The sequence below is a fragment of the Cetorhinus maximus genome, chromosome 7 (assembly GCF_964194155.1).
Source record: "Cetorhinus maximus chromosome 7, sCetMax3.hap1.1, whole genome shotgun sequence".
Classification (NCBI taxonomy): Eukaryota; Metazoa; Chordata; class Chondrichthyes; order Lamniformes; family Cetorhinidae; genus Cetorhinus; species Cetorhinus maximus.
In genome coordinates, this window is record NC_135885.1 from 45,854,811 (window position 1) to 45,876,261 (window position 21,451).

The 21,451-nt window shown below is 45.1% G+C and overlaps 1 protein-coding gene across 2 annotated transcripts in view; it reads left to right on the forward strand.

Annotated features, from left to right (window-relative positions):
- Window positions 1-21,451, forward strand: part of sacs (sacsin molecular chaperone) — a 148,872-nt gene that overhangs the window by 19,359 nt on the left and 108,062 nt on the right. The window contains exon 2 of one of the 2 annotated variants that reach the window (XM_078545418.1): window positions 13,220-13,595. In XM_078545418.1, the coding sequence (XP_078401544.1) occupies window positions 13,573-13,595 (23 nt within the window). In that variant the 5' untranslated portion in view covers window positions 13,220-13,572. Of the gene's footprint in view, window positions 1-13,140; window positions 13,596-21,451 lie in introns of those variants that run through there. The other variant, XM_078545419.1, reaches the window with a different exon arrangement.

A 21,451-nucleotide genomic window follows, 5' to 3' on the forward strand; every position in this document is an offset into this window, starting at 1 on the left:
CAGGAGCGGGCATGGGTGGGCACGGACCTGATCACTGCCCGTGATTGGGTTTGCGCTGCCATTTTACGCGGGCGGGCCAATTAAGGCCCGCCCAGTGTGAATCACAGCTCCCAAGGACAGCGGGAGTGGGCGGGCGGCGGTGGGTCTGCAGTGACCGCTGGGCCCAATGGTGACCCAGCAGCCTGTTTTAAAAAAGTTGTTGCAGCCTTTCCAAGGCTGTGAATCATGGCCAGTGGAAGGGCTCCCCAGAGCGCTGCTGGTGAGCAGGTCTGACAGGAGGGTGGGGCAGGGGTCCACTGTGCCCCATGTTTTTCCGATGATTGCCTTGCTGCCCTCCTTGAGGAGGTGGCAGCACGGCGTGAGGTCCTGGTTCCCCAGGATGGGAGGAGGAGGCCCCCCCAACATGACTAAACGTACCTGGGAGGAGGTGGCGGAGGTGGTGAGCTTTGGCAACGTGGTGCAGTGCACCTGGATCCAGTGTCACAAGCGCTTCAATGACCTGTTGCGCTCAGGGAGGGTGAGCACCATGTTGACATTGGTCACTTAACCCAGCAGGTAGGCTTTCCCCGCTGGTGCTCCCCCCAACCTGCCAAGTCTGAGTGTAGTGACTGCATTGAATCATTGACGGCATGTGTCCTTCGCTGGGTGGGCCAGCAGATATTGCCCATACCGAGGTCACCTTGAGAGGGTGGTGAAGAGATGGGTTCTGCACCTGCAGCATGTGGTACACTGAGACCCACATTACTGTTTTGGGGACAACCTGGAGGAGCTGCACCTAGGCGCAGTGTTGGAACTCCAGGACATGTCCAAGTCAGGGTGATGACATGTTGGGAGGAGAGCTTCAAGGTGGTGTTGGCACCGATCAATCTGCTGTCCTCTGTGCTCCACATGCTTGCGCCTCCTTGCTATGGAAGGATATACCGTGTGGTGCCCAATGTGATGCAGGCAGCATTTGGCCAAGGGGGTGGGGTGGTGCGGGGGAGACAGGCCTAGCATCTTTGTGTGAGTGTTCGGCAGCAGCGGGGTGAGGAGTCACTGGAGCCCTGCAATGTCCCACTCTGGTTGGGGTGGGCCGTCCGCAAAGAGATCCAGGTACAATTAGCACTAATCAATGCTCTTCGCTCCTTTTCAGGAGAAGGATGCACATGATTCTGCTGAGCGGGTGAGGACTGGCGGTGGGCCGGCACAGTTAGCGATTCTCAGCTGCTTCGAGCAGGAGGCCCTAGATTTGGAGAGGCGCCATGCGCCCAGGTCCACTGGTGTCGGTGATGCTGGGATGCCACGGACAGATATGTATGCCCAGCAGTGAGGTCACCATTGTCCTCCCAACAGCCGTGGCAGTGCTGAATGTTCAGTGATTGAAATTTGCAACATGGCTTGACCATTGCTTATGGAAGGCTGAGCGCATAATGATCCGGGGGACAGGGATACATTTTGACATTGTCTCCATGTTATCTGATCCAATGCCCTTGTTCTTCCTTTCAGTGGAGCAGGGCCAGGAGGAGGAGCAGCAGAGACCCTCTCTCACACCTGAAGTCTCACCAGCATCACACCATCTCTGCCAGACAGGCACCAGCGCAGATACTAGCACCTCGGTGGGAATTAGAACATTGGCTAGTGTCCTGGGACACAGTGGAGAGGGCACTTCACAGTCGCTGGAGGAGCTGATAGAGACAGAGTGCCCATGGTGCCAGTAGTCAGGGGACTGCAGGGGACCAGGCACATGCTCAGTCAGCTACTCAGCTACTAAAGATAATATCACCACCTTCAACACCTCTTTGTCCTTTTGTCTGTGACATCTTTTGCTTATCTCCACCTATCACTGGCCCTCTATCCAGCTCTAACCACCCCCCCTCTTAAACCAGCTTATATTTCACCTCTTTTCTATTTTTACTTAGTTCTGTTGAAGGGTCATTCAGACTCGAAACGTTAACTGTGCTCTTCTCCACAGATGCTGCCAGAGCTGCTGAGTTTTTCCAGGTATTTTTGTTTTTGTTTTGGATTTCCAGCATCCGCAGTTTTTTGATTTTATCTTAGTGATCAGTCGGTGCCTGATGATGAGCCTCTGGAGTCATCCGCGACACAGCAAGTGCAGGAAATGTGGCCGGGTGTGTGGGAGCATCTGGGGGAGATACATGAGGCTATGCTTGGCTTGGTGTCCGTGGTGGAGGAGTCCACGCGGAGTATCACTAAAGCAATAAGCCTCATGGCTGTGCACCATGCGTCCTCCATGGAGAGAGTGGTGACTCTCGTGGAGAGGCCCCTCTAGGGGACCAATCAGGGCTTCCTGGAGATACGCTCGGAGCAGCAAGCCTTCACATCAGCATTGACCTCAGCTGGTCAGTGCCAGTGTGGGAGATGGTCTGGGCACCAAGTTTCCCAGCTCAGTGCCATCCATCCATGGTGAGCAGGGAGGTCCGAAGCGACCTCGCGTCAGCGCAGCAGCTGCCTGTCATCTCTGCGGGCTCCTCTAAGGCGCTCCGGATGAGGGCGGCAGCTCCTCCGCCCCTCTGCCAGCAACCATTGCATCCGGTGAGGCTGCGATGACTGGGGAGATGCCAGCTGTGGGACTGGCAGCTCCCTCCCAGGCGGGGCCAGCACAGGTTCCACAGACCAGAGAACAACCGCCAAGGTCATCGAGGCCAACAGGACAGCAGAGTGAGCACGCTGTCTCAGATTCCACTTGCAGCAAGGGGTCAGCACCAAGACGTAGCACCCGAAAACGTAAACATAAGGCACCTTAGGCACGCATGGTTTTATCACTGGTGCTTTTGCGTTGGCCTGCAATGAGGTCTTTATGAGTTGGTGTGATTTTTAACATCTTTTTCATTTTGTTTCATTAGGTTTCTTTGGTTGCAGTATTAAATTCAGACATGCCACCATGGCTGAGGCTGCCTCTTATGTTTTGTAAGTGGATGGTTTCCAATAATGTAATGAGTGTTTTGTGGGACATTTAGCTTTATTAACAAGGACCTTAGTTAACGTTCCTAACCAGGCAGATTTTGCCCAGGCTTGTCCTGGAGGTCCATCTGTGTTGGGCAAGCTGAAGGTTTGTTGGATTAAAGCCTCCCGGGTGTCCCTGCCTCCCTAGAGTATGCCCGGGTCAGCGCCTACCCCCTCAGCATTTCCCTGAGTGTGCTCATTGGTGGTCTCACTGCTGGACTTATCGTGTGCAGCCGCAGCCGCTATGTCCACGTCCTCATCGTCCGCAGCATCCCCCCTTTCCAGCGCAAGATTGTGGAGGGCGCAGCATGCAACCACCATCAGCGACACATGATCTGGGGCGTATTGGAGTGCGACCCCTGAGCGGTCCATGCATCGGAAGCACATCTTGAGAAGACCAATGGCTCTCTCCACCACAGTTCTTTTGGAGGCGTGGCTCCTATTATACCTCTGCTCAGCCTCTGTTCTTGGATGGCAGAGAGGCATCATGAGCCACCTTCTGAGGGGATAGCCCTTGTCACCCAGGAGTCATCCATCCAGCTGGGCTGGAGCACTGAAGAGCCCCAGCAGATGGGAGCGTCTGAGGATGTAGGCGTCATGGGAGCTGCCTGGGTACCTTGAACAGACTTGAAGAATCAGCATCCTGTGATCACACACTATCTGCATGTTCATGGAGTGGAAGCCCTTCATGTTGACAAAGGCACTGGGCTCACCTACCTACCTACTCGCCTTGATGGCCACATGTGTGTAGTCTATTGCACCCTGGACGTGGGGGAAGCCAGCAATGGCTGCGAAGCCTCTGGCTCGCTGTGTCTGGCTTGCCTGGTCCCAATGGTAGAAGATGAAGGTCAATGCACGACTGAACAGAGCGTCTGTAATCTGCTTGACACAAGTATGGACAGCTGATTGGGAGACACCTCAAAGATCACCCACTGACCCCTGGATGGAGCCAGAGGCATAGAAGTTGAGGGCAGCTGTGACCTTTAGAGTCACTGGCATGGGATGTTCACCCACGCATTTAGGGGAAATCTCAGGCCCAGTCATCTGACAGATATAATTGACTGTCTCCCTTGAGAGATGGAGCCTCCTTCGACACTGCACCTCAGACATATTGAGGTAACTACTTTGCCACCTGTATACCCTGGTATCAGGGTAGTGGCGTCTTCTGCGGCCCCTTCCGCCTTGAACTACCTCTTGGTCCTGCACCCCTTGTGCCTGCGCCTGTCCTCCCAAAGGTGGCTTCCCTGGAGGCTGAATGTGCACGCCTGGCCTCCTCCCCCTTCTAACCCTCCCTTCCTCCTCAGAGGAGGTGCCTCCAGTGGAGAGTTCAGTTCACATTCCCAGGCTAAGGGAAGGCTTCCTGAAACCTGCAGGCCCAAAGAAGATTCCTCATTGCAGACTGTTGACCTGAAGGTTGTGAGTCCAGACCAAGCAGCTGGTATGCGTTTTAAAGTATTGCAGATCACACAGGCAAGTATCAGTAACTTTGAAACATCAATATTTGACAGAGCACAATCGCGACCCCACTGGGCCCTGTTATCCTGCCCGTGGATGAGGTTTATGCAAAGGTGTCCTACCTGTCTGCCCATTGTGCCTGTGCGCCAACCTGACGATTGCACAGGGGCCAAAAAATCGCAGTCGATTGGCGCCTCAAGAGCCTTAAGTGGCCCGTTGATTAATGGCGGGCATGCATTGGAGATCAACGCGCGTCCGCCCAATGAAATATCGCAATGACGCGCAGTGACGTCGGGATGCTCGCACGACATCACCGTGTGTCATTTTATGCGCATGCGTGCAGGGCCCGCCCGCATTCAGCTGCCTCTGTTGCAAACATTCCCCTTCCATTGAGTGTATTTAAGACCGAGATAGATAGGTTCTTGATTGGTAAGGGGATCAAAGGTTATGGGGAGAAGGCGGGAGAATGGGGTTGAGAAACTTATCAGCCATGATTGAATGGCGGAGCAGACTCGATGGGCCGAATGGCCTAATTTCTGCTCCTATGTCTTATGGTCTTATGTGGTCTACATGGACTTTAGCAAGGCTTTTGATAAGATCCTTCATGGCAGATTGGTCAAGAAAGTAAGAGCCCATGGGATCCAAGGCAAAGTGGCACATTGGATCCAAAATTGGCTGAGAGGCAGGAAGCAGATGGTGATGGTAGAGGGATGTTTCTATGACTGGAAGTCTGTTTCCAGTGGGGTTCCGCAGGGCTCGGTGCTGGGCCCTTGCTGTTTGTGGTGTACCTAAATGATGTGGACTTAAATGTAGGGATATGATCAAGAAGTCAGCGGATAACACGAAAATTGGTAGGGTAGTAAATAGGGAGGAAGATAGCCGTAACTGTAGGAGGATATCAATGGACTGGTCAGGTGGGCAGAGCAGCGGCAAATGGAATTCAACCCGGAAAAGTGTGAGGTAATGCACTTGGGGAGGGCTAACAAAGCAAGGGATTACACTATGAATGGTAGGACCCTGGAAAGTTCTGCAAATCAGAGGGACCTTGGTGTGCATATCCATATATTCCTTAAAATAGCAGGGCAGGTAGATCAGTGGTTAAGAAGGCATATGGGATACTTGCCTTTATTAGCCAAGACATAAAATATAAGAGCAGAGAGGTTATGCCGGAACTGTATAAAATATTGTTTAGGTCACACCTGGAGTACTGCGTGTAGTTCTGGTCACCACATTTTAGGGAGGATGTGATTGCATTGGAGAGGGTGCAGAGGAGATTTACCAGGATGCTGCTTGGGCTAAAACAAAAACAGAATTACCTGGAAAAACTCAGCAGGACTTCGGCGGAGAAGAAAAGAGTTGACATTTCGAGTCCTCATGACCCTTCAGCTGCTTGGGCTGTAAGGTCTGAGCTATGAGGAAAGATTGGATAGGCTGGGGTTGTTTTCCGTGGAGCAGTGAAGGTTGAGAGGTGACTTGATAGAGTGTATAAGATTATGAGGGGCATAGATAGGGTGGATAGGAAGGCACTTTTTCCATTAGTAGAGGGGTGAATAACCAGGGGGCATAGATTTAAGGTAAGAGGTAGAAGGCTAAGAGGGGAGTTGAGGAGAAATTTTTTCGCCCAGAGGATGGTGGGAGTCTGGAACTCACGGCCTGAAGGGGTGGTTGATTCAGAAACTCGTAACATTTAACAAGTATTTAGATATTTATTTGTGTTGCCATAACCTCCAGGGCTATGGGCTATCGCTGGAAAATAGGATTAGTGTAGTTAGATCTTTGTTGACTGGCGCAGACATTATGGGCCTGTGCTGTAAGCATCTTTGAGTCTATTCTATGAGAGTTGAGAGTGATGAGAAGAGTGACTTACTCTTGTGGAACGTATGAGACCATTCATCCTGTAGTGGCACTGGGTGGCTGTCCTCTTTTGCAGGGCATTGGCACTGACCACCTCCCATGCTGGATTGGTGATCGTGCTGCCCCTCCTGCAGCCAGAGCGGGGGTTGAGGACATCACGGCGGACCTCCACGGCAACCAAAAGGCACTCAAGGGACGCATCGCTAAACCGTGGGGCTGCAGTCTTTTTACCTTTTGGGGCCACCTTGTCATCTTTGCAGCAGTCGTGGGCTGGAAGCACTAAGAGGTGTGCACGCGGCTGCACGTTAAATATGGTGCTTGGTGTGATGAAGCGGCGAAGTGATGGACGAATGAGAGCCCGCTTGCCATCGAATCGGCTTGTTTCCCGGGAATGCATGAACAGTGAGGCGGGATTGGGATGATACGTCATGAGAAGCCACCATTGTGGTGGGTAAAATGCCATTTACCCCGTCCGCTACAGCACTTAGTGTAAATCTGGGATGATTCCGCCTGTGGTGTTCAATATCCTATCCCAATCAATCAGATAAGCGGTATTGATCTTCTGACACCATTTATCAGGTATCGAGGATTAACACCAATTCCGCTGACCTGAAATAGTGGACCCCCTCCACAGTGAGTAGAACCCCCCATCTATCCCACCAAAGAGATGCCTCACCTCCACTAAGGAATGCTGTTAGGATCCACTATTCCTCACCTCCAACATCTGAGATGAAGAATGTGATGCCCAATTGTTGGAAATGAAGGTGAACTAACACAAGATACTGCAGCACCTTTGGCAGGTTGAGCAAATGGGAATGCTGCTGACCACCTGAGCTTTTCCGTCAACTCTACATTTTCAAAGAGCCCTGTACTGACTCTTATCTCCTCTTTGTACCCTGATGGATGATCACTCACTTCTGTTCCTCACTACGTTACCTCCATGCAGACTGACTACTTCTCAGAATGTATTTTTCAGGAACTTTTCAGCCTGTTGTATGTGACGGAATATTGCTAGCTGCATCTGAAACTCAGAAATGTTGAATGCAAATAGCTGAAGACAGTTCTTGCTTGTGCAGGTATACTCGACACATGAAACAATCAGGACCTCTCACATTGTGCGGGTCGCAGGAATCATCCTAAACTAGACTGTTTTCAACAAGTTAGCAACTTAACTAGGCTGACTCCTACTTTGGCTGAATTTCCCATTGAGTCTAAACACCATACTCATAATTTTCCTTGGTTTAGGTTTAAGTTTTCCACTAGCTACATCCCTCTAAAAAAGGGTGAGCTTCTGGGTCAGTTTTTTTCTAATCTGTGGCCCTGAAAATCAATGGTGGAGCATTTCTCAGCGTCCCATTATAGCGATGCCTCCATTGAGAACCTATTGCAAGCTCTTTTAGTGTACCAGTTAACTCCGCTCTCACTTTGGCCTGGGTAGCAAGTTCTTCCTTTGTAAAGACAGATGCAAAGTACTCGTTCAACACCTCTGCTTTTTTTCCAGCCTCCACATGCAAGTCCCCTTTTTTGTTCCTAATCAGCTCTACTCTTTGTTTTACCACCCTTAAATTATTTACATGCTTAAAGAAGACCTTGGGATTCCCTTTTATGTTTGCTGCCAGCCTCTTTTCATGCTCTCTCCTTGCTTTTCTGGTTAGCTTCTTCACTTCCCCTCTGGTCCTTCTATATTCAGCCTGATTCTCCATTATATTTTCTACCTGACATCTGTCGTAAGTGCACTTCTTCCTTTTCATCTTTACCTCCATCTCTCTTGTCATCCAGGGTGCTCTGGATTTATTTGTCCTATCTTTACCCTTCTTGGGAATATACCTTGACATTGCCTGAAATACTTTCTCTTTGAAAGTGGCCCATTCAGCCATTGTCTTTTCTGCCAACATTTGATTCCAACTCACTTAACTCAGATGCATTCTCATCCCATCGGAGTTGGTTTTCCCCCAAATAATTATCCCTGCTCTGGATTGTTCTCTGTCCTTTTCCATGTTTAACCTAAACCTTACGATACAATGGTCACTGACCCCTAGAGACGCTCTTACTGATATTTGATCCACTTGGGCCAACTCATTCCCCAGAACCAGACCCAAAAGCACATGTCCTCTTGTTGGACCGGAAACATACTGCTGCAGAAAATGATCTTGAACACATTCCAGAACTCTTACCCCTCTTGTCCTTTAGTACTCTCCTATCCCAGTCTATATTTGGATAATTGAAGTCCCCAATTATGATTACTCTATAATTCTTGCACCTCTCCGTAATTTCTTTGCAAATTTGATTCTCCACATCCCTTCCACTAGCTGGTGGTCTATATTCTACACCGGTCAATGTTATTGCACCTTTCCCATTCCTTACCTCTAGCCAGAGAGATCCTGTCCTTGACCCCTCTGGAACTTCCTTTCTCTCCTGACCTGTAATGCCATCTTTAACCAATATTGCAACTCCCCCCACCCTTTTCTTCCTTCTCTGTTTCTCCTAAACACCTTGTACCTAGAAATATTTAACGCCCTTTAAAGAATAACTCAAATTAAGATTCAAAAGACAGTGATAGTGTTCTGTCTCATTCTGTCACCCCTCAGGCTGTGGGTGGGGGGGGTTTATGGAGTCCTCAGGAAGGGAAATGTGGCATATGGGGTGACTTAATTAGGCCGAGGCAGCGATAGAATCAACAGCCTGTTTGTGGTGTATTGTGCATTACTCCATTTACAACATTACATTTATTTGTTTCCATCTTGGTTACTTAATCCAATGTTTATTTGTTCATTTTAAAAAATATTTTATTTATTTGTTTTTTTTATCCTTTTTCCCCAATAACCCCCTCCCCTCCCAGGGCCATCTGTCACTTGATTAATACTGTGCTTTCACAGAGCATTGAACCTTGTTCTGCTATTAACACCTTCTGCTATTTTACCTTTATGCCACCTTCTTTACTCTTTACCACTATCATTAACATTCCCTTTGTCTTGTGTCTGTGATATTTTTGTCAATCTCTCTTTAGCTGTCACCTATCCCTGACCTTCTATCTTGCTCCGCCTGCTCCACCACCTCTTAAACAGTATAAAATCCATCATGTTCCTATTTCTCTAGCTCTGAAGAGGAGTCATATGGACTTGAAACGTTAACTCTGTTTCTCTCTCCACAGATGTTGCCAGACCTGCTGAGTTTTACCAGCATTTTCTGTTTTAATTTCAGATATCCAGCATCCGCAGTATTTTGCTTTTATCTTAGTGTTTGACCAGGAGGTTCTTTTATAGCCCACCTGTACCTGCTGCATTGCCAGCTGACGGCTAGCTTCAGCATGAAAAGCTTCCCCCACCACTGAATCGCATGTGTTTTCCATGCACACCCTGGGCACATAGAATTTTAATTGTAACCATGTGGGAAACGGGAATAAGAGAGAGAATGTGAGTGGTGCACAGCTCTGGTTACGACATCAGGGATGGCATGCTGTTGACAAAATCCTGGCCTCTGTTTCTCTATTTCTCCAACTTTGTTTCACTGGTACAAATAATTATAACATTAGCACTTTCTATCGAGAAAACACAAGTTATAATTAGAGACTTTATGTTTATTTTCAAAATTCAAATTACTTGCTCTTTTTAACAAAATTAGAACGAGAGAAGATACCGTGTATGGTATGTGTGTCAGTTAATATAGTTTCTGAAAATTTCAGTGTATTTATAAACAAAAAATCAACTAAAAAGGACTTTCCCTTTATGTAAAAGCAAAATACTGCGGATGCTGGAAATCTGAAACAAAGACAAAAATAGCTGGAAAAACTCAGCAGGTCTGACAGCATCTGCGGAGAAGAACACATTCTGATGAAGAGTCATGCGGACTCGAAGCGTTAGCTGTGTTCCTCTCCGCAGATGCTGTCAGACCTGCTGAGTTTTTCCAGCTATTTTTGTTTTTGTTTCCCTTTATGTAGTTCCTTAAACATCCTATGGGTAAGTCAGGAGCTTCACATACAATTCACTATTTTGAAATGCCACCATTGTTACATAACTTACATATGGCAGCCAATTTGTGCATAACAAGGTACCACAAAAACAATGACATTGATGACCAGTTAATTTATTTTTCTGGTATTTGTCAACAGATAAATATCGACTATAGCACCAAGAGACCTCCCCTACTTTTTCATTGTTGCTGTCAGATCTTTTAAATCCTCCTGAAGAGATGAACAGGACTTTGGTTCAGGGTTTAATTCAAAATGAAATGATATAGCACTCCCAACAATGCATTGCCAGCCTAGTGGGGCCTGAACCTGACTCTCTGGCGAGAGTGCTATAATTTAACTGTATCAATTGAAGTTAAGTACATACAGATGAAGGGCATTGATTGGATGGTTACTTGAGCAGGCATTAAGAGACACTTAATGACACATGAGAAGAATGGAGTCAGGAGATATGTACCTGTAATGTTTCACTCTGTGAATAAATCTATTCCAAGTAATGACTGGCCCTGGTTTCTTCCTTCAACAACTGACTATTGGAAGTATTACACTATTACTGATGTGATATAACAGGTGTCCAAGTTAATACAGTGTGTCGTATTTTCTCTCTCATATACATACATACATCTATGTGTGCACACATATCCTGTTTTGAAAAAAAATGTAAATTTTACCTGAATAAAGCTTTTGAAGCTTTTCCTTAAGTTTTTTTGTCAATTAACTAGATCCTTTTAAAAGACTGAAAACATTCTGCTTTTAGTAGGCTTAAATCCTACTGCTGTAGCCTGAGAAACTGTGTACACAGCACATTTTCATACTGTAGAATCAACCTTAAGCTAACAGGATTACCACTCTGGGCAAAAGTATTAATTTTAATGTCTGTTTTTGGAAGTGGCGGAGACCTACAAGTGAAAACTTTAATGAAGGTATTAAAATATACAAAACAATTGAACAGATAAATGTAGGTACAATATTATGAAATATATATTTGATTTCTAAATTCTGTTTAAAATCTTATTTTGGACAGAAGAAGTTTCAGTTCCTGAGGAAAAAGGTTTTTTCAAGCATCTTGGTTCATCAGCAAAATATGTTAAAGGCTTATGTAGATGAATAAAATATAGACATAGGCAATTTCAATGTTAAATTTTAATATAAATATATTGGGAACTGTGCCTCTTAGGAAGCACTAGTGTCCTCACAGATGAGCAGCATCTAAGCTTGACATTCAATAACCTTAAGACTTTGATCAAATCACCTAGGTTGCCAAATCTCCAGGATTTCCCAGCGTCTCCAGGAATTAAACTCCAGGACGTTGCTATGAGCAAACCAGAGAAAAAAAAAATCATTGGGGCTTTAAAAAAAAGTTCATTTAATTATTTTTTCTGCTTTAACGTCCTTGTTTACTAGCTATAAAAAATATTAGATATGGGGAGAAAAGTCAATATCATAGCAAAATTTGCTGACAATACAAAGATAAATAGGAAAGCAAGTTATGAGGAAGATACAAAGAGTCTGCAAAGGGATATACATAGGTTAAGTGAGTGGGCAAAAATCTGGCAGATAGAGTATAATGTGGAAAGATGTGAGGTTGTCCACTTTGGTAGGAAGAATAAAAAACAGAATATTATTTAAATGGAGAGAGACTACAGAATGCTGCTGTACAGAGGGATCTGGGTGTCATTGTACATGAATCACAAAAGGTCAGCATGCACGTACAGCAAGTAATTAGGAAGGCAAATAAAATGTTGGGCTTTATTGCAAGGGGATAGAGTATAAAAGTAAATAAGTCTTGCTACTACTGTACAGAACATTGGTGACAGCACAGAGTACTGTGCGCAGTTTAGTCACCTTACTTGAGGAGGGAGATACTTACATTGGAAGCAGTTCAGAGAAGGCTCACTGGGCTGATTCCTGTAATGTAAGGTTTGTGTTATGAGGAAAGGTTGAGCAGGTTGGGCCTATACTCACTGGAGTTCAGAAGAATGAGAGGCAACCTTATTGAAACATATAAGATTCTGAGGGGGCTTGACAGGCTGGATGCTGAGAGGATGTTTCCTCTCATGGAGGAATCTAGAACTAGGGGGCACAGTTTAAAAATAAGGGCTCTCCCACTTAAGATGGAGATGATGAGGAACTTCTTATCTAAAAGGTCATTGGTGTTTTAAATTCTCTTTCCCAGCGAGCAGTGAAGGCTGGGTCATTGAATATATTCAAGGCTGAGTTAGACAGATTTTTGACTGATAAGGGAGGTAAGAGTTATGGGGGTGGGTGTGTGGGGGAGGGGGGGGGGGATGCAGGCAGGAAGGTGTAGTTAAGACCACAGATCAACCATGATCTTATTGAATGATGGATCAGGCTCAAGGGGCCAAATGGCCTACTCCTGCTCCTATTTCTTATGTTCTGACTGTCAAGTATCCTTCAATTGGGTAATGAAGAGTCTATTCACTATTCAGCTGATGTGGGAAGGTGAGTAGTACAATGCTGGGATGGACATGTTGGGTGGCCAATGGCAGGAGTACGGCTGGAGGCAGGAGATCATGAGATGACCTCCTGAAATATGTCCAACCGGAGCTGGCAATCCTACAGGTGGCCCATGAACTTTCTCAGTTCTAGTGAACTTCTAGTTAACTTCTCTTTCGATCATTCATTATCTTTCCACTTGTCAGCATTGAGGACAATACTCCAAGAATTAATACAACGTTTTGCGGAAAACATTTCAATGTATATCACAACACCATAATGGAATTTTGAATGATCACACAGTTAAGGATTCAGGGGAGCTGTCAAACTGAAGAGGTGGGAGGAGGGAAATCGGGCCCATATTGCTTTTCAGACTACAGCTTCCAGCATGCAAAGTACAAGCGCTGAGTAATACTTTCCCCGGTGGAGTTGAATCGAAGCGATTTATAATTAGCAACACACTCAGATGAGATGTATCCATGACTGTAGCAGGAAGTGACTGACCCCTGACTCCTAATGATTTCCTTTTTTATTTTCCTGTAGTGCGGGGCTTGAAGATTTCGGAGGCAAAGAGACCCCACAGTAAAAGTCTTTTTTTTAAAAAAAAAGAAAAAATGAAGAAGCCAGCAAGTTGAGTTGGAAGAGCGAAAGCGAACGGAGAAGTTCTTCTGACTTCACAAGAATTTGAAAAAGTGAAGCGCGGTCTGAAAGCGGAATGGTTCACACGAACAACGTTTGGTTTGAACTGTGAAAGGGAAGGATCAGCGAAAAGTGCGGGACATAACGGTTCCTCTGGATGGCTGCAGAGACTGCCGGCTTTTTCCGGGCGGAGTTAGAGCGCATTGAGTCCATGAGTCGCCCAGGCTCCTAGCAGCAGAGAGAGAGAGAGAGGAGAGATGGAGAACCGGCTGGGAGTGAGGTAGGGACAAAGCACTGACACCCAGTCTGGCTCATGCAGACAGCTCCTGGAGAACCCTCCTTTCAAACTGGAACTCTCATTCCAGTTTCAGAAAACCGAATCGTTTGCGTATGACCTCTGAATGAGGTTAGCGGGAATGTTAATCGAATGCCGCACTCATGGCATTTCCTTTTCTCCTGTCGGTCCAGATGGGCGACAGTGGAGCCTGATCCACCAGCCGCCCCTCTCCAGGTCCTGGAGGGGGTTGGCACATTGATTCTGCATATTAATCATGCCCAGACTTAATAGTGTGAACACAAGTTAATGTCGCCAGCCTGGTTTTTTTAAAAACTCATCTCCATAGAGTAACTTATCTTATTTCAAATATAAAAATACAAATATTTTTGTTTTTAATGCTTTTTAAGGAGTGGAATATAATAACTTGTGAAATGAACTATTGAATGCTCCCTGGTCAGATATTGTGTTTTCCCCCAACCTCAACCTCAAGGAGAAGTCCCCCTTCTGCACTGGGGTGACATTAGCAATTCTGACCACAGCAACTTGTATTTATACCTCTAACGCAGTAAAACATCCTGAGCTGCTACACAGAATTTGACATGAGGCCACGTAAGGCAATATTAGGACAGACAGCCAAAAGTTTGATCAGAGAGGTAGGTTTAAAAGGAGGAAAGATGGAATTCCAGAGCTTGGGGCTGAGGTAGCTGAAGGCATGGCCACCAGTGTTGGAGTAATTAAAATTGGGATGCTTATAAGAGGCCAGAATGAGATGAATGCAGATGCCTTGGAGGTTTGTTCTCTGCAGCCGAAAGCGTCAGTCCTGAAGGCTGTGTTGACTGCCTGGTGCTAGGGTTAGGAACATCTCAGGCTGGAGGGGAAGAATCCAGTTGTCATGGTCCACGTGAGGGAGAATGGAATATAAAGATAGGGATGTCTTGTAAAACTGTACAAGGCACTAGTAAGACCACACCTAGAATACTGTGAACAATTCTGGTCCCCTTATCTAAGGAAATATATACTGGCATTGGAGGCAGTCCAGAGAAGGTTCACTAGGTTGATCCAAGGTATGGAGGGATTTTCTTATTAGGAAAGGTTAAGTAGGTTGGACCTGTACTCATTGGAGTTTAGAAGAATGAGAGGCGACCTTATTGAAACATATAAGATTCTTAGGGTGCTTGACAGGGTAGATGCTGGGTTGTTTCCCCTTGTGGGAGAGTCTAGGACCAGAGGGCATAATCTCAGAGTAAGGGGGCATCCACTTAAAACAGAGATGAAGAGGAATTTCTTCTCTCAGAGGGTAGTCAATCTGTAGAATTCTTTACCACAAAGTGCTGTAGAGGCTGGGTCATTAAGTATATTCTAGGCTGAGATAGACAGATTTTTCATCAGTAAGGGAATCAAGGGTTATGGGGAAAAGGCAGGAAAGTGGAATTGAAGAATGTCAGATCAGTCATGATGTCATTGAATGGAGGAGCAGACTCGATGGTCCGAATGGCCTACTTCTGTTCCTACGTCTTATGGCCTTATGGTCTAAAGAGGCTCTGCTGAGGGAGTATGAGCAACTAGGGACTCAGTTAAAAAGCAGAACCACAAAGGTAAAAACTCAAAGGTTGATGTAGGAGAAATGTGTTTCAATTCATTGGGCACTGGCACCAGAACTGGGGAAAGGTGGAGCTGTACCACTGGAATGGCCCTTACCTGAACCATGCTGGGACCAGTGTACTAGGGAATCATATAACTAGGGCTATACATAGGACTTTAAACTAAATAGTTGGAGGGTTCATGTTAGGGGAGATTTCAAAAGTTAAGGAGAAAGGACAAGACAATAATGTGGGGTAGCAAAGCGGGTAATGATAACCCAGGTGTGACTGGAAGGGACGGAGGATACAGACATAATTATGCACTAACAAATAAGGTCAGAACAATGAAATGTGGCAAAAAGACAATTAAAGACTCTTTATCTGGATGCACGCGGCATTCATAACTAGATGGATGAATTGATAGCATTGAAATAAACGAGTATGATATGATAGACATTAAAGTGATATGGTTGAAAAGTGACCACACCTGGGACCTGAATACTCAAGGGTATTTGACATTTCGGAAGAACAGGAAGAAAGGAAAAGGAGATGGGGTGGCTCAGTTAGTAAGCTCAGTTGAATAGTGAGGAATGATTTAGGTTTGGAGGATCAAAATGCGAATTAGTTTGGGTGGAGTTAAGAAGTAGAAAAGGAAAGAAGTCACTGGTGGGAGTAGTTTATAGGTCCTCTGACAATAACAATATTGTAGGATTGAGTATAAATCAAGAAATAATGGGGACTGGTAAGAAAGTTACTGCAATAAGCATGGGAGATTTTAATCTTCATTTGATTGGGCGAAACAAATTGAAAAAAACGTAGCCTGGAGGATGAGTTCATAGAATGTACAGGTTACATTTGAACAGGAACAGGACCAACATCCTCACGGGGAGATTTGCTAATGCTGTTGGGGTGGATTTAAGCTAAATTGGCAGGATGCCAATTTAAATTGGGATCCTGGAAAGTAGTACAGAGGGGAGAGAAAGTAAGATGGAATTAGAAGTTAAAACACTAATAAGTGAGTTGGAAGGCAGAGGAAACATAGGCTAGATAAGAGAAGTGAGTTTAGCAAGGCTAAGTGGAATATGTTTTAATGCAAGGAGCCTGAGGAATAAGACAGACAAGCTGAGGGCACAGATAGATACTTCAGAATATGATATCATAGCTATGAATGAGGCTTGGCTAAAAGAAGGACAGGATTGGCAGCTCAACATTGCTGGTTATAGGGTATTCAGACAAGATAGAGAGGGGGATAGAAGAGGAGAGGGTGTTGCAATATTGATCAAGGAATCAATTATAGCAGTGTGGAGGGATGATATCTTGGAAGGATCATCAAATAAGGCCATATGGGTAGAAGTAAAAAACACAAAAGGGGCAAACACACTGTTGGGTGTGTACTATAGGCCCCCAAACAGTCAGGGAGAGATGGAGGATCAAATATGTAGTCAAATTTCAGAGAAGTGTAAGAATAATAAGGCAGTAATAATAGGGGATTTTAACTACCCAAATATTAACTGGGATAGTTTTATTGTGCAAGGTAGGGAGGGAGCAAAATTCTTAAGTTGCATCCAGCGGAGCTTTTTTAGCCAGTACGTAGAAAGCCCAACAAGGGAGAGGGCAGTTCTGGACCTAATATTCGGAAATGAGCCTGGGCAGGTGGAAGGTGTTTCAGTAGGGGAGCATTTTGGAGATAGTGACCATAACTCAGTTAGATTTAGGATAGTTATGGAAAAGGATAAGGTTGGGCCCGGAATAAAAGTTCTAAACTGGGAAAGTCTAATTCTACGAAGATGAGATATGATTTGGCCCAAGTGGATTGGGAGCAGCTACTTGCAGATAAAACTGCGTCAGATAAGTAGGAGGCATTCAAGGATGAAATGGCGAGAGTACAGGGCAAATATGTTCCTGTAAAGACAAAGGGCGGAGTGGGGGAAACCAAGCCCGGAGAACCCTGGATGTCAAAGGACATAAAGGTTAGGATTAAGTAAAAATAGAGAAGCTTATGGCAGATACCAAGGGCTCAATATGGCAGAGTCCCGAGAGGAGTATAAAAAGTGCAGAGGGGGACTTAAAAAGGAAATCAGCAAAGCTAAGAGAGTGCAGGAGAAAGCACCGGTGCGTAGAATAAAGGAAAACCCAAAGGATTAAAAAATATATATAGCAAGAGAATAACTAGGGAAAGAGTGGGGCCAATTAGGGACCATAGAGGTAATGTGTGTGTGGACTCGGAAGATGTGGGTACAGCCCTCAATGAATACTTTGCATCGGTCTTCACAATGGAAAAGGACGAGGCAGGTATAGACATCAGGGTGGAGGACTGTGAAATATTAGAGGAAATTAACATAGAAAGAGAGAGGAGGTACTAGTGGGTTTAGCGGTCTTAAAAGTGGATAAATCCGCAGGCTCGGATGATATGTATCCCAGGCTGTTGAGGGAGGCAAGGGAAGAGATACCAGGGGCCCTAGCAGCAATTTTCAAATCCTTTCTGGCCACAGTTGAGGTGCCAGAGGATGGAACGAGTGCTAACGTTGTCCCATTACTAAGAAAGGGAGGAAAGGATAGACCAGGAAATCACAGGCCAGTCAGTCTAACCTCGGTGGTGGGCAAGTTACTAGAAAAAATTATGAGGGACAGAATATATTTGCACTTGGAGAGACACGGATTAATCAGGGACAGTCAGCACGGATTTGTTAAGGGAAGGTTGTTTGACAAATTTGATTGAATTTTTTGAGGAGATAACCAGGAGTGTTGATGAGGGTAATGCATTTGATGTGGTCTGCATGGACTTTAGCAAGGCTTTTGATAAGGTCCCTCTTGGCAGACTGGTTAAGAAGGTAAGAGCCCATGGGTTCCAAGGCAAAGTGGCACATTGGATCCAAAATTGGCTGAGAGTCAGGAAGCAGAGTGTGATGGTAGAGGGATGTTTTTGTGACTGGAAGTCTATTTCCAATGTGGGTTCTGCAGGGCTCAGTGCTGGGGCCCTTGCTGTTTGTGCTGTACAGAAATGATTTGGACTTAAATGTAGGGGATATGATCAAGAGATTTGCGGATGACATGAAAATTGGTACGATGGTAAATAGTGAGGAGGATAGCCGTAAATTGCAGGAGGATATCAATGGACTGGTCAGGTGGGCAGAGCAGTGGCAAATGGAATTCAACCTGGAAAAGTGAGGTAATGCACTTGGGGAAGACTAACAAGGAAAGGGATTACACCATGAATGGTAGGACCTGGAAAGTACTGAAGATCAGAGGGATCTTGGTGTGCATGTCCACAGATCCCTGAAGGTAGCAGATCAGGTAGACAAGGTGGTTAAGAAGGCATGTGGGATACTTGCCTTTACTAGCTGATGCATAGAGTACAAGAGCAGGGAGGTTATGCTGGAACTGTATAAAACGCTGGTTAGGCCACAAGTGGAGTACTGCGTGCAGTTCTGGTCACATTATAGGAAGGATGTGATTGCACTGGAGAGGGTGCAGAGGAGATTTACCAGGCTGTTGCCTGGTTTGGAGGGTCTGAGCTATGAGGAAAGATTGGATAGGCTGGGGTTGTTTTCCTTGGAGCAGCAAAGGTTGCTGAAAGAGGTGTATAAGATTATGAGGGGCATTGATCGGGTGGATAGGAAGGCAACTTTTCCACTAGCAGATGGGTCAATAACCAGGGGTCAGAGATTTAAGGTAAGAGGTAGAAGGCTAAGAGGGGAGTTGAGGAGAATTTTTTTCACCCAGAGGATGGTGGTAGTTTGGAAATCACTGCCTGAATGGGTGGTTGACTCACAAACTCTCGTAACGTTTAAGAAGTATTTAGATATTCATTTGTGTTGCCATAGCCTCCAGGGCTATGGACCAAGTGCTGGAAAATGGGATTCGTGTAGTCAGATCTTTGTTGACCGGTGCGGACACGATGGGCCGAATGGCCTCCTCCTGTGCTGTAAACGTCTCTGAGTCTATGAGTGTGTTTGGGACAGTTTCTTAGAGTAATACATTCTGGAACCAGCCATGGAACAGGCTATTTTCGACCTCGTAATGTGACAGGATTAATTGATAATCTCATAGTAAAGGATCCTCTAGGTAAGAGTGATTATAACATGATAGAATTTCACAGTTAATTTGAGGGTGAGAAATTTGGGTCTTAAACTTAAATAAAGGCAAATACAAGGGCAGAAGATGGAGTTAGCTGAAGTGGGCTGGATAGATAGGTTAGAAGGTAAGACAGTAGGGAAGCAATGCCAGACATTTAAGGAGATATTTCACAACTCTCAATGAAGAAAAATTCCATTGAGAGAGAATGACTATGAGAAGAATGCACCATCCATGGTTTACTAAGGAAGTTAAGGAAAGTATCAAGTTGAAAGAAAAGGCAAACAATATTGCAAAGATTGGTGGTAGGCCAGAATATTGGGAAAAATTTAGAAACCAGCAAAGGATGACTTAAAAATTATAAAGAGGGAGAAATTGAGAATGAGAGAATACCAGCAAGAAATATAAAAACACAGTAAAAGCTTCTGCAAGTACGTAAAAAGCAAGATAATAGCTAAAGTAAGGGTTATTTCCTTGGAGGGTGAGACTGAGTTATAATTAAAAATGGGAAGCAAGGAAATGGCAGAGACTTTGAACAAGTATTTTGTATCTGTTCTTCACAGTAGAAGGCACAGAAAGAATCCCAAGAATAGTTGAAAATCAAGAAGCAAAAGGGAGAGAGTAACTTAAAACAATTAGGATCACTAGAGAAAAAGTACTGGGAAAACTAGTGGGACTAAAGGCTGACAAGTCCCCTGGATTTGATGGCCTGCATCCTAGGGTTTTAACGTGGTTGCAGAGATAGTGGATGCATTAGTTGTAATCTTCCAAAATTCCCTAGATTCTGAAAAGGTCCCAACGGATTCGAAAACTGCAAATATAACTCCACTATTCAAGCAAGGAGGGAGACAGAAAGAAGAAACTATAGGTCGTTTGTCATTGAGAAAATGGTGGCATCCATTATTAAGGAGGTGGTATCAGGGCATCTAAAAAATCATAATACAATCAGGCAGAGTCAACATGGTTTTGTGAAAGGGAAATTGTGTTTTACAAATTTATTAGAGTTCTTTGTGGATGTAACAAGCAGGGTGGGTAAAGAGGAACCAGTAGATGTAGGATATTTGGATTTCCAAAAGGGATTTTATCAGGTGCCATGTAAAAGGTTACTATGTAAAATAAGAACTCATGGACTTGAGGGTGGTAATCTAGCATGGAGAGAGGTTTGGCGAACTAACAGGAAACAGAGTCGGGATTAATGGGTCATTTTTAGATTGGCAAACTGTAACTAGTGAAATGCTGCAGGGACCAGTACTTGGGCCTCATCTATTTACGGTCGACTATTAATGACTTGGATGAAGAGACATACTGTATTGTAGCCAAATTTGGTGATGATTCAAAGATAGTTAAGAAAGCATTTTGTGAGGAGGATGCAAAGAGTCTGCAAAGGGATATAGATAGGTTAAGTGCTTGGGCAAAAAGTTGGCAGATGGATCATAATGTGGGAAAATGCGAGGTTGTACACTTTGGCAGGAAGAATGGAAAAGCAGAATATTATTTTAATGGAGAGAGATTGCAGAATGCTGCAGTGCAGAGGCATCTTGGTGTCCTTGTACATGAACGTAAGTCAGCAGGCAGGTACAGCAAGTAATTAAGAAGGCAAACGGAATGTTGGCCTTTACTGACCATCTGCAAATGATTATTGCAAATCTTGCTATAGCAGTTCAAGGCATTGTTGAAACTCCACCTGTAGTACTATGTAGTTTTGGTCTCCTTACGTAAGGAGAGATATACTTGCATTGGAATCAATTCAGAGAAGGTTCACTAGGCTAATTCCTGGGATTAGGGCTTTGTTTTATGAGGAAAGGTTAAGCAGGTCGGACCTATATTCACTGGAATATAGAAGAATGAGAGGTGTTATTATTGAAACATATAAGATCTGAGGGAGTTTGATAGGGTTGTTTCCCCACATGGGGGAACGGGCGGGGCTTTACATTTCTGCCGAAATTCAATTTCGTTTGGCTGCCTCCCCGAATTTTCCATCCCACCCATGGTGGATCCTGCAGCAGGTGGCACCGGAAAATCCTGACCTAGAACTAGGGGGCACAGTTTAAAAATAAGAAGTCTCCCATTTAAGATAGAGGTGAGGAGGAATTTCTTCTCTCAAAGGGTCATTAGACCTTGGAATTCTCTTCCAAAGGGAGCAGTGGGGACTGGGCCATTGAATATATTCAAGGCTGAGTTAGATTTTTGATTGACTGACAAGGG